At 48.2% G+C, this 13,589-nt stretch overlaps 1 protein-coding gene across 5 annotated transcripts in view; it reads right to left on the bottom strand.

The window, feature by feature from the left end:
* Nucleotides 1–13,589, bottom strand: part of LLGL2 (LLGL scribble cell polarity complex component 2) — a 46,199-nt gene that overhangs the window by 24,302 nt on the left and 8,308 nt on the right. For 4 of the 5 annotated variants that reach the window (XM_077163843.1, XM_077163840.1, XM_077163842.1 and 1 more), the window contains exon 2: nt 5,219–5,321. In XM_077163843.1, the coding sequence (XP_077019958.1) occupies nt 5,219–5,293 (75 nt within the window). In that variant the 5' untranslated portion in view covers nt 5,294–5,321. Of the gene's footprint in view, nt 1–5,218; nt 5,322–13,589 lie in introns of those variants that run through there. The other variant, XM_077163844.1, reaches the window with a different exon arrangement.

Below are 13,589 nucleotides of genomic sequence, written 5' to 3'. Positions count from 1 at the left end.
AATTGGAGGCGGTTTTATGGACCTTAAACCTAAAGTGAGAGCACTGAAGAAGGAAATAAATAAATGGGAGCTCCTCAAAATTAAACACTTTTGTACATCAAAGAACTTCATCAAGAAAGTAGAAAGACAGCCTACACAATGGGAGACAATATTTGGAAATGACATATCAGATAAAGGTCTAGTATCCAGAATTTATAAAGAGATTGTCCAACTCAACAACAAAAAGACAGCCAACCCAATTACAAAATGGGAAAAAGACTTGAACAGACACCTCTCAGAAGAGGAAATACAAATGGCCAAAAGGCACATGAAGAGATGCTCAATGTCCCTGGCCATTAGAGAAATGCAAATCAAAACCACAATGAGATATCATCTCACACCCACCAGAATGGCCATTATCAACAAAACAGAAAATGACAAGTGCTGGAGAGGATGCGGAGAAAGAGGCACACTTATCCACTGTTGGTGGGAATGTCAAATGGTGCAACCACTGTGGAAGGCAGTTTGGCGGTTCCTCAAAAAGCTGAATATAGAATTGCCATACGACCCAGCAATACCATTGCTGGGTATCTACTCAAAGGACTTAAGGGCAAAGACACAAACGGACATTTGCACACCAATGTTTATAGCAGCGTTATTTACAATTGCAAAGAGATGGAAACAGCCAAAATGTCCATCAACAGAAGAATGGCTAAACAAACTGTGGTATAAACATACGATGGAATATTATGCAGCTTTAAGACAGAATAAACTTATGAAGCATGTAATAACATGGATGGACCTAGAGAGCATTATGCTGAGTGAGACTAGCCAAAAACTAAAGGAGAAATACTGTATGGTCCCAATGATGTGAACCGACATTTGAGAATAAACTTGGAATATGTCATTGGTAACAGAGTCCAGCAGGAGTTAGAAACAGGGTAAGATAATGGGTAATTGGAGCTGAAGTGATACAGACTGTGCAACAGGACTAGATACAAAAACTCAAAAATGGACAGCACAATAATACCTAATTGTAAAGTAATCATGGTAAAACACTGAATGAAGCTGCATCTGAGCTATAGGTTTTGTTTCTTTTTTTGTCTGTCTTTTTTTTTACTATTATTATTATTTTTATTTTTTTCTCTATATTAATATTCTATATCTTTTTCTGTTGTTTTGCTAGTTCTTTTCCTAAATCGATGCAAATGTACTAAGAAATGATGATCATGCATCTATGTGAAGATGTTAAGAATTACTGATTGCATATGTAGAATGGAATGATTTCTAAATGTTGGGTTAATTTCTTTTTTTTTCTTTAATTAATAAAAAGAAAACTGTATTAGAAACACTACCACTGTAAATTTTAAATATTACAAGTAACAACATCAGCATTTTAATTACAAGTTTTAATTTAATGACATTGAATTTGTAAGACATATCTTTTAGTGACCTCTATGGTTCAAGATACTTTTGTATTCAAACTTTTTCTCTGTATTATGTATTAATAAACATTTCAGTGCCTGTAAAAAAAAAAAAAAAAAAAAGAAAATACTTGGAGACAATTTTGCTTGTCACAATTGGGGGTGGGGAGATGCTACTGGCATCGAGTGGGTTGAGTCAGGGTTGCTGCTAAGCACCCTACAGGGCATAGGACAGGCCCACAGCAAAGAAGCATGGGGCCCTGTTCCCGCCCTCCCCCCAGCCCTCCCTCCTCCTGGGTCCCTGCAGTCAGTGCAAGAAGCTCCCACTTGCTCAGCTGGTGAAAAAAGCCCAGGCATCCAGTTATCTTTTCTAAAACACAAATCGATCTCTTTCTCCCCTGCTCAAACCCATCACGGCTTCTGGTGTCTTGGGATCAGCCCCAGACTTCCAGGTCCTGCCCCACCCCCACCCCCACCCCCACCCCAGACTGGGCAACCCTTTCCCACCCCACAGCCCCAGGACAGGCTGGAAGGGAGGGCGTGGGGAAACCATGGCCCGAAATGGGGGTGGGGGGCAAATGCACCAGGATCTGGCCTCCTCCTACCCACCCTGGCCCACACTTCTTGCCCTGCGCTACCACCCAGGGCCTAGAGGAGCCTGTCTACAGCTTCCTTAACCCCCCTCCCCAGAATCTTCAGGCCACGGCCCCCCTCCCTCCACCACCAGGTAAAGTCCTGAGGCCCAGGGCCTGATGCTGTCACCTTAGAATCCCATGGGCACAAGCTGTGGGCAGTACAAACAGTAGGTGCTCAAAGTTCGTTTCCTGCACGTGAATGGGAGGCCAATGCCCGGGGGAGGGCAGCAGAGTCAGGAGGAAGGAGTCCCGAACCTGTACCAGGCCTGGGGGCGGTGGCAGCACGGCCAAGTCTGCCAACCACCAGCAGGGGAATGGGGGGCCCTACCCTGGCCTCAAGCAGTGGCCCACAGAGAATTTGGGGCGGGGTGGGGGGAGGGTCATCCCTCTTCGTTGAGCCTGTCTGTCCAGTTTCCACAGGCATCAGTCACCTTTTTGGGGAGTAGGGTCCTCTGTCATGATGGGGGAAGGAGGTGCATGGGGCTGAACCACAGGGACCCCAAGGTCACTGAGAGCCGTGCCCAGCAGCCACAGGCTGTTCCCCCAAAAGCAAGGTTGGCAGACCTTGGGTGCCCCGAGACCCCCGTTGTCGACACACCCCCCCATTTGCTGCTAATCCCAGCGGGGAAGGCCCCTCCCTCCCCACCCCCCAGCTCAACTGGCAACAGCTGCCCCCGCAGGTTAGGAAAGCCACAGGGAACCCCAGAGGGAGAAGTGACAAGCCCTGGGAAGCTCCCACCCCTACTCCAAAACAGTAGCGAACATTCTGGGACCAGCGTTCTGGTGCAGGGCATGGTGCCTGGTGCCTGGTTAAGGAATCCCATTTCATCCATCCCTGTAACAGGCAGATGGGGTGGGGGGTGCGCAGGCCTCCTAGTTCCTAGATTCTTCTTCTTAAGTCGTCAAAAAACAATGAAACGGGATAGGTCAAGCCTACTTAAAATTAGGCCTAAGAGTCATCCCCAAGAGAACCTCGTTTGTTGCTCAGATGTGGCCTCTCTCTCCAGCCAACACAGCAATCAAACTCACCACCCTCCCCCAGTCTACATGGGACATGACTACCAGGGGTGCGGACCTTCCTGGCAACGTGGGACAGAAATCCTGGAATGAGCTGGGACTCAGCATCAAGGGATTGAGAAAAACCTTCTCGACTGAAAGGGGGAAGAGTGAAATGAGATCAAGTGTCAGTGGCTGAGAGATTCCAAACAGAGTCGAGAGGTTATCCTGGAGGTTATTCTTATGCATTAAGTAGATATCACCTTGTTATCCAAGATGTAATGGAGAGGCTGGAGGGAACTGCCTGAAAATGTAGAGCTGTGTTCCAGTAGCCATGTTTCTTGATGATGATTGTATAATGATACAGCTTTCACAATGTGACTGTGTGATTGTGAAAACCTTGTGTCTGATGCTCCTTTTATCTACCTTGTCAACAGATGAGTAGAACATATGGAATAAAAATAAATAATAGGAGGAACAAATGTCAAAATAAATTTAGTTTGAAATGCTAGTGATCAATGAAAGGGAGTGGTAAGGGGTATGCTATGTAAAATTTTTTTTTCTGTTTTTGTTTTATTTTTCTGTTGTCTTTTTATTTCCTTTCCTGAATTGATGCAAATGTTCTGGGAAATGATCATGATGAATATGCAACGATGTGATGATATTGTGAATTGCTGAGTGTATGTGTTGGGAATGTTTGTTATTTCTTTCTTGTAATTTTTTTTTACAAATTTTAATTAATAAAAAATTAAAAAAAAAAAACAATGAAAGAGAAATTCAGGTTTTCTGTAAGGAGGCGCTGCTTCTTTTCCAGACCTAGACGGTTCCTCTGGGGGAGAGGGAGCCCAAGGCAAAGCCCCCAGGAGAGGTGGGGCCCACCCCCACCCTCCCCTTCCTGCATTCCACTTTCTGGGGCAGGGAGGAGAGGGTGCAGGGCGGCCTCTGGCCAAGATCAAAGCAGAGGTGTTGGAAGGTTAATTACCCCCAAACAGCTTCAGATTGCTGGGTGGCTGCCCGCCTAATAAACCAGGCTCTCCTCCCTTCCCAGGCCAGCTTTGGCCTCCCCAGGCATCAGGCCCCTTGGAGAAACCCAGTAGAGCTTCAGGGACTCTCCCAGGGATCTGGGGTGACAGGTCACTCCAGTTTAGGAGGTGCTTAGGGGCAAGTGTGGGGTTCAGGTAGTTAAATGCCAACCCTGGTATGCTCTCCCAGATGCCTCTTCCTCTCACCCATCCTGGAGCCTGCCAGAGGGAACTGTGCTTTCAGCCTGCAAAGAAAGTTCCCTTGCCCTTCGGGAGCAATCTGAGGAAGAAGGGATAAGCCCAGCTTGGGGTCCCCGGGGACCGGCATCACAACATTATGATACCTTGCAGGGCTTAACCACCTTTCATCTTTCACATCCCTAAGTCTCCTCAAGGAGCCTGCTGGCAAAGTAGGCAGAGCAGATCTTTGCATTCCCATTTTACAGATGAGGGATACTGAGGCTCAGAGAGGCAGAGTGATTTGTAAAAGTCCAACTCCGCATCCTTAGTGCTCTTTCCCAGAGAGCCCTCTAGGTAGACCTCATTTTCAAAGTCAGATTCCCTAGTTGCATTTCAGATAGTGCCAAATAAATCCCTTAATCCAGGAAACCTGAGCTGCCCCCAGCTCTCCCCAGCTCGGCCTAGGGAGGTTGAGAACTCACACTCAGACTATACAACCCTGCCCAAGACTGGGCCTGCAATAGCCAAAAAGGTGGAAGCCACCTTAGTGGCATCAACAGATGAATGGAGAAACCAAACGAGGCACATGCATACAACAGAATATTATTTGGCCAAAAAAAGCAAGCATTGCAATACATGTGAGAATGTAAAGAGCCTTGAAGATATCATGCTGGGTGCAATAAGCCAGACACAAAAGGACAAATGTTGTAGGAGGCCACGCATATGGAAAATCTAGAATAAACAGATTCACAGAGACAGAGGAAACAGTACCAGGGGGCAGGGGGACTGGGAGTTTTTGCTTCGTTTCTGTTTGGGGTCGTGGAAGGGTTTTCACAATGCTTAGCGGGAACGGTGGCACAACCGTGTGCCTGTAACTAACCCCGCTGGCCCGCACGGATGGAAGTGGTTCCAGGGGAAATGTGGTGGTGTCCGGGCTACCGCGACAGCTGAGAGCAGCTTCCGCGCGCGCGCGGCCACTCACCTTGTTAAACTGAAACAGGTCCCGTTTGAGCCGCTCCCGCGCAGGGTCGTGTCCAGACCGCAGGAAGCGCCTCATCTCGCTGGGTCGCAGTCCCCCCAGAGACCTAGACGGGAGACGGAGGCGGTGGGCGGGCAGCGGGGCCACCAGGACGCACCTTCGCCACCCGCCAGCCAGGGGACATTGGGGACTGTCAGGGACAGTGAGGGCCCCTGAGCCAGCCGAGGCCCCCCCAGTGCTCTGACGCCTGTGACCTTAAAATGGCAGCAGGAGAAGCTGGGGATGGGGGACGTTTTCCCTGGCTTTATAGGAACAAGGACGGCCAGCAGGGCCTGAGGTTAATTAGCTTAATTGTTAACCTGTTTTCTAAAAAGCCGTAAAACTCCCACTAAACAGAAAGGGAAACTTCACAAAACTTTCTCTGGGGGGGGGGGTGGGGGGGGGAGAGGCAAAGACTACCCGAGCTGGCTCCCGAGGTGGTCCCAGGCCAGGGTGGCCACACCTGATCGGGCAGGCACACCTGATGGGATCATCGCTAGTGCACGGAAGTGCTGGCCACCCCGCCCCGCCCCGGCCCTGAGGACCCCGGGTGAGTGAGGAGGAGGCGGGGTGCGGGTCCGGCCCCCCAGCAGCGGGGCCTGCAGCAGCCCTGCCCTCAGGCATCCCAGCCACTGGGCCCCATCCCCACCAGCTCCAGAGCCCTGGGGAAGCAGCAGGGCGCTCAGGAAGCCGCTCCAGTGGCCCGAGTACAAAATAATCAGGGGAACAAACCTGCTCCCAATCAAGAATCCAGCTCAAGGCCCAAGAAATGTCTGCTCACCATAGAACATGTTCCGAAACCTAGAGAAACTATTTCTGGGTTATCCTAGGGGGCAGGGGTAGGGGGCAGGGTCGCGTGGGCTCCAGCTTCCCGCATGGCCTCCCGCCGACCACAGGACGCCATCTGCTAGGCCCGTCCTGGGCACACACTGGGGCCCAGGCCCCCCCTGGAAATGGGCCCATGCCTCTGGGGTGGGGGATGGGGTGGGGGGAGCCGATCCAGCTATGCCCTGGAGGAGCGTACTGTGCAGCAGAGGCAGGTAAGGACAAGACAGTGCCTTGCTCAGGATGCTCAGATGTTAGGGGGTGTACAGGAGGAGTGCCTGGCCCAGAGCGGGGGCCGGGGGGAGCCCCACCGTGGGAGAAGAGAGCTCAGCTGAGACCCGACGGGTTCCCTGAAGATCCTGGCTGCTTGGGAGGTGGCAAAAAATTAATGATCAGAGCAGAACTTTGCATATGAAAGGCCGCTGGGTGCTCCCAGGGGGCGGGCGGGACCCAGGGAGGCAGTTACACCCAAGTGACAGCACTGGGGGGCATGGCTGGGGGGCCCAAACATTGCCTTCCTGCTGCAGAAGAGGCAGGAACCACACCTCTGGCGAATGAAAGGAGCTGCAGGTTGGTTACTTCCAAACCAAACAGGCCCCCCGCCAGGAGCCAGGCAGGGACAAGGCGACATTGGCCTTAGTAGGGAACCCAAAAGGCCACCCTTTGTGCGAGAGGAGGGGTGGCCCTGAGAGCTTTGTGCCCGCCCATTCTGGGGAGGGGGTGCCAGAATCTTTGGGGGTCCTGCCTGGCCAGGCAATAGACCAGACCTGGGAAGGCTCCCACTTTTCTGTGGAAAAGCAGAGTTGGGGATATTCCCAGGTGTCTGCTCGCTCTGAGGTGCCGGGTGGGGAGGGAAGGGTTCAGAGAATGAGCACGGCTGGCTGGGAAAGCCCAGGAGCCCCTGCAGGCCCAAAGTCAGAGGCAGCCCGGGGTCCTGGGGTGGGCAGAGGGCCACCGGGGTCGAGGGCCGCACAGGCTCCAAGGAAACGCTCAGCCCCAGGAATCTGAGGTCGCACTTCCCCCACCCCACCCCCAGCATCGGGGAGTCGAGGCTGGGAGTCGGGTGGGGTGGGGAACAGGTAGATAGGAGGGAGACTGTCATCCACTCAAATGGCCCCCGTAGCACCCACCCCCTCCAGACACCAACCCAGACCCTTTGCATGCTTTTACTATTATTGCTTCTTATATTTTTGCTCAAGTTACCAAGTCTGTGGTGTGGAAACGGCCAATAACACAGATGAGAGAATGCCCCATAAATTCCACCGCCAGGAACTAGGCTGAGTAATCCTCAGTACACATCCAGACCCCTGCCCGTGCGCTACGGGGAGCGCACTGTGAGCAGGGTGCACAAACACCCTTCCCGCCCCTGGGTCACCCTGAAAGGATGCTCCTTATTTGCAGGTTCCCTGCTTACAAATTTGCTTACTCGCCAAAATGTATTTGTGACCCCAAAATTGATACTTGTGGCCCTCTGGCTATCACTGGTAGACAGATAGCAACTAAAACTTCGAGTCACCAGGTGCACACTTCCAAGCCCTATCTTCTTATTGCAGTGCTCACACTGTAACAAGTGTCCTTTCTGTGGGCTATTTAGTGCCACATCTCCTGCAATTCGGCGCTTCATGCCAGTGACTTTGCTGTTTAAAACGGCCCAAGCAGGTTCCGGGTCAAGATGGCGGCTTAACAACGAGCGCGTTTTAGTTCGTCCTCCAGAACAACTGCTAAATAACCAGAAACAGTACAGAACAGCTCCTGGGGCCACATCAGTGACCAGACACACAGCGTACCCCAGTCTGGACCAGCTGGACCGGCTGCGAGCATCCCCCAAAACCGTGAGTTCCCAAAGCTGCGGCAGCTAGCGCCCCTCCCCCACAGGCTGCTTCCCAGAGGGGAAAGGAAAGGACTTTACCAGCAGCAGTGACTGGGCACAATCAAACGCCAATTGTGGAACTAATTAACAAATTCTGACTACTAAAAATAGGCCCCCAGCTTAGGTGAACCCGATCAAAGTGGAGGTTGCTCATTTTTGCCCCGGCACCAAGGGGGCAGGACTGACAGAAAAAGGGGGAGAAAAAGAAGGAAACAGGTTTTTGTGGCTGTGTATCTACAAAGGCTTGACTGCCTCTGGATACAGCAGCAGGACTTTTCAGGCTGCAACTGCCCCAGGCATAGGCAGAAGTGAGCTCTTTTGGGGGCTTATCTGGAGCCTGTGCCTTCCCCAGGGGAGGGGTGAAGGCCCGCCCAGGTGGAATCCCTCCATCAAGGAATTCAGACACCAAGGCTTGGTAATTTGAAGCCATTAAAACCAGCCTACAACCTCTCCTCTGTCTCCAACAACCCCCCAGCCAAAGTTAAAGGTACTGCATCATCTTATGCTGGTGGGACCTGCAGTCAGACAAGCGCCACATACTGGGCAGGATAAGAAAAACAGAGTCCAGAGACTTCACAGGAAAGTCTTTCAACCCGCTGGGTCTCATGCTCAGGGAAAACCGACGCAGGTGACTCTTTCCTCCTGATAGGAGGCCAGTTTGGTCTGGGAAAATCTGGCTGGGGTCTATAATATCTAAGCAGACCCTCCTAAGTGTGTGTGTGGGAAAGGTACCACACAAGCAGGGCAAGAAACAAGAAAACAAGAACTGAAAAATTCTCCTCTGTTAAACAAAACTTAAGCTAAAGGTTCAGATAAAGCTGAACAGAATGTCAAAGAACAGATAGACAACAAATTCATCCAGCAAGAAAACCCTAGATAAAAGAAGTGAAAGCAATCTCCAGAATAAACTCATTAAGGTAATTAAATGCCTAGACGCCAGCAAAAAATAACAAATCACACTAAGGAAACTGAAGATATGGCCCAGTCAAAGGAACAAATCAACAATTCAAATGACATACAGGAGCTGAAACAACTAATTCAGAATATACGAACAGACATGGAAAACCTCATCAAAAACCAAATCAATGAATTGAGGGAGGATATAAAAAAGGCAAGGAAGGAACAAAAAGAAGAAACTGAAAGTCTGAAAAAACAAATCACAGAACTTATGGGAATGAAAGACACAGTAGAAGAGATGAAAAAAACAATGGAAACCTACAATGGTAGATTTCGAGAGGCAGAACATAGGATTAATGAACCAGAGGACAGAACATCTGAAATCCAACAAGAAACAGAAACTATAGGGAAAAAAATGGAAAAATATGAGCAGGGACTCAGGGAATTGAAAGACAATATGAAGCGCATGAATATATGTGTTGTGGGTGTCCCAGAAGGAGAAGAGAATGGAAAAGGAGGAGAAAAACTAAATGGAGGAAATCATCACTGAAAATTTCCCAACTCTTATGAAAGACTTAAAATTACAGATCCAAGAAGTGCAGCGCACCCCAAAGAGAACAGATCCAAATAGACATACTCCAAGACATTTAATAATCAGAATGTCCAAGGTCAAAGAGAAAGAGAGGATCTTGAAACCAGCAAGAGAAAAGCAATCCATCACATACAAGGGAAGCCCAATAAGACTATGCGCAGATCTCTCAGCAGAAACGATGGAGGCGAGAAGACAGTGGGATAATATATTTAAATTATTAAAAGAGAAAAACTGCCAACCAAGAATTCTATATCCAGCAAAATTGTCCTTCAAAAATGAGGGAGAAATGAAAACATTTTCAGACAAAAAATCACTGAGAGAATTTGTGACCAAGAGACCAGCTCTGCAAGAAATACTAAAGGGAACACTAGAGACAGATACAAAGACAGAAGAGAGAGATGTGGAGAAGAGTGTAGAAAGGAAGACTATGAGTAAAGGTAAAAGGAAGGAAAATTAGATATGACATATAAAATCCAGAAGGCAAAATAGTAGAAGAAAGTACTACCTATACAGTAATAACACTGAATGTTAATGGATTAAACTCTCCAATCAAAAGACATAGTCTGGCAGAATGGTTTAAAAAACAGGACCCATGTATATGCTGTCTCTACTCAAAGGTCACGAGGCCAAGGACACAAATGGACATTTACACACCAATGTTTATAGCAGCATTATTAACAATTACCAAGAGATGGAAACAGCCAAAATGTCCATCAACAGACAGTTGACTAAACAAACTGTGACATTTACATAAGATGGAATATTATGCAGCTGTAAGACAGAATAAAGTTATGAAGTATGTAACAACATGAATGGACCTTAAGGACATTATGCTGAGTGTGATTAGCCAGAAACAAAAGGACAAATACTGTATGGTCTCACTGACATGAACTGACATTAGTGAATAAACTTAGAATATTTCCTTGGTAACAGAGACCATCAGGAGATAGAAATAGGGTGAGATATTGGGTGATTGGAGCTGAAGGGATACAGATTGTGCAACAGGACTGAATATAAAATCTCAGATATGGACAGCACAATACTACCTAACAGTAATGTAATTATGTTAAAACACTGAATGAACCTGCATGTGAGAATGATAGAGGGAGGAGGACTGGGGACATAAATGAAATCAGAAAGAAAGATAGATGGTAAAGATCAAGATGGTATAATCTAGGAATGCCTAGAGTGTATAATAATAGTGAAATGTACAATGTACAAATTTAAGAAATGTTTTTGCCTGAGGAAGAACAAAGGAATGTCATTATTGCAGAATGTTGAAAATAGATGATAATTAATACTTTAAAATGTCACCTTCTGTGTGAGACTAAAGCAAAAAATGTTTGTTACAAAATTTTGTAATTTTGAATAGAGCATTTCCTAATATAACTCATGTAGATAGTTTGATTGAATGTCATAAGTACTTGGAATCTCAGGTAGCACATGAGATTTTGTTGGTTTGTCCAGAGTGATGCCCCAATGAATCCCAGAGTGATTTGATCAGTGACTGGAAAAGTATTTGCAAGCCCCCTTTGGGGAATGGTGAGAGTGGGGAGAAATTCAACTTCTTGATATTCTCACAAGCAGTGTGGACAACCAAAGCTATAGGCTGAGCCCCCAGGCTTGGGGTTTGTTCACATGAAACTTAACCCCACAAAGGATAGGTCAAGTCTACTTAAAATTTAGGCCTAAGAGTCACCCCCAAGAGAGCCTCTTTTGTTGCTCAGATATGGCCCTTCTCTCCAGCCAACACAACGAGCAGTCTCACCACCCTCCCCCACTCTGCGTGGGACATGACTCCCAGGGGTGTGGACCTTCCTGGCAACGTGGGACGGGGATCCTGGAATGAGCTGAGACTCAGCGTCAAGGGACTGAGAAAAACCCTAGAATGAGCTGAGAATTAACATCAGGGGATTGAGAGAACCTTCTCGACCAAAGGGGGAAAAGTGAAATGAGACTAAGTGTCAATGGCTGAGAGATTCCAAACATAGTTGAGAGGTTATCCTGGAGGTTATTCTTATGCATTAAGTAGATATCACCTTGTTGTTCAAGATGTAGTGGAGAGGCTGGAGGGAACTGCCTGAAAATGTAGAGCTGTGTTCCAGTAGCCATGTTTCTTAATGATGATTGAACAATGATATAGCTCTCACAATGAGACTCTGCGAATGTGAAAACCTTGTGTCTGATGCTCCTTTTAGCTACTATATCAGCAGAAGAGTAGAACATAAGGAATAAAAATAAATAATAGGGGGAACAAATGTTAAAATAAATTTAGTTTGAAATGCTAGTGGTAAATGAAAGCGAGGGGTAAGGGGTATGGTATGTATAATCTTTTTTTTCTCTGTTATCGTTCTATTTCTTTTTCTGTTGTCTTTTTATTTCTTTTTCTAAACTGATGCAAATGTTCTAAGAAATGATGAATATGCAACTATGTGATGATATTAAGAATTACTGATTGTATATGTAGAATGGAATGATCTCTTAATGTTTTGTTTGTTAATTTTTTTAATTAATAAAAAAAGTTAAAAAAAAAAAAATGGCCCAAGCATAGTGCCGAAGTGCCGTCTAGTGTTCCTAAGTGCAGGAAGGCCGTGGTGTGCCTTTCAGAGAAAACACACGTTAGATAAGCTTCATCCAGGTATGAGTGACAGTGCCAGTAGCTGTGAGTTCAATGTCAGTTAATCACAATTTAGATTAAATAAGTGCCTTTAAACAGAAACACACAAAACACAAGATGATATACTGATCAGCCGATGAAAATGTGCCCAGAGGCTCGCAGGAACCTAAGCCTGTCTCCCCCTGGAGAACGATGGTTTGGTTTATTCACCAACTTGGCGTTCACAGCAACTTCACAGAACACAACCACTACAAGAACCAAGGCTCGCCTGCGAATGGGGCATTTTTCAATTGCCAGATGAGGAAATGAAGCCTACAGAGGCTAAGCAGCCTGTCCAAGGTTCCTACAAGTAAAAAGGGGCAGAACTCAGAGTTGACCCCAGCTCTGGTGAACTTTCCACTCCAAGGGCTTTGGGAGGGTGCACAAGATGGAGGTGACAGGACAGAGGATGCCTAACGACACCCCGTAGTTACAAAGCACCCACAGGGGCAGACTCCCAGCCCCACAGGCCGTCAGCTCAGGGCCCAGCAAATGGTTCGGGGCCCAGGGCCTGGTCACTGCTTGCGGAGCGCTGGCATGTCTGGGCAGAGCTGTGTGGCTTCGCGTGGACCTGACACCCCAGCTTCTGCTCCCCACCCCACCCCACCGATGCCTCGGTGAGCACCAGCAGCCTCCCAATACAGAAATAACTGCACAGCACATCCCCTCTTGAAGGGCGAAGGGGGTGGGGATGGGTCTGGGCCCGGCTGGACTCACCTCCAGTCAGTCCCGCAGCTCCACCCGTCCCAGATGAACAGGTTCTCTGCAGAGAAGCTTCAGGAACCCAGGCTTCCTGGTGTGGAATAGATCCTACACACACAGCCCACTGCTGGTGGAAGAGCCCAGGACTTCGGAGCCAACAGGGGATGTGCATGCATTACAGCACAGCCCCTTCCAAGCTCTGTGGACTCCAAGACAGCTCAGGCACTCATCTGTAGAATGGAGATGGCATTCTCCAGTGTACAGGTAGGGTGGGGGGACTGGCAGGGATGCCAGATGCCAAGTGCCTGACACAGTGCTTGGCAAGGAGTGGCACTGTCCAGGGTCTGGGGATACAGACCAGCCTTGACAAACAGACAAGAGCTCTTTTCTCACCAAGCTTACATCCTAGCCAGGGAGATTCCAGGGTCCACAAAACAGGATGATTTCAGATGGAGATAAGGGCTATCAAGAAAATAAAGCAGCAGCTAAGACAGAGTGGCCAGGGTTGGGGAAGAAAAAGATCCTGTGGTCAGAGGTGTCAAGCGAACATTTCTGAGTGAGGAACTGGGTGCTCACTGTTCTCTCTGCCTGGGACACTTTTCCTCCAGATACTCACATGCTTCCCTTCCTCACCACCCTGAGGTTTTTACTCGGGTGTCGCCTTCTCAGGGAGGCCTTTCTTGACCACTGTCCAAGATGGCAAACTCCCCTGGGATTTCCCATCCCACTTCCCTGCTTTGTTTTTCTCCTTAGCACCTGTCATGATTTAACATACCGGATCCTGTACTTTCCA

This window comes from Tamandua tetradactyla, chromosome 6 (assembly GCF_023851605.1).
Source record: "Tamandua tetradactyla isolate mTamTet1 chromosome 6, mTamTet1.pri, whole genome shotgun sequence".
In the NCBI taxonomy this organism is placed as follows: domain Eukaryota; kingdom Metazoa; phylum Chordata; class Mammalia; order Pilosa; family Myrmecophagidae; genus Tamandua; species Tamandua tetradactyla.
This window is presented reverse-complemented; position numbering and strand designations above follow the sequence as displayed.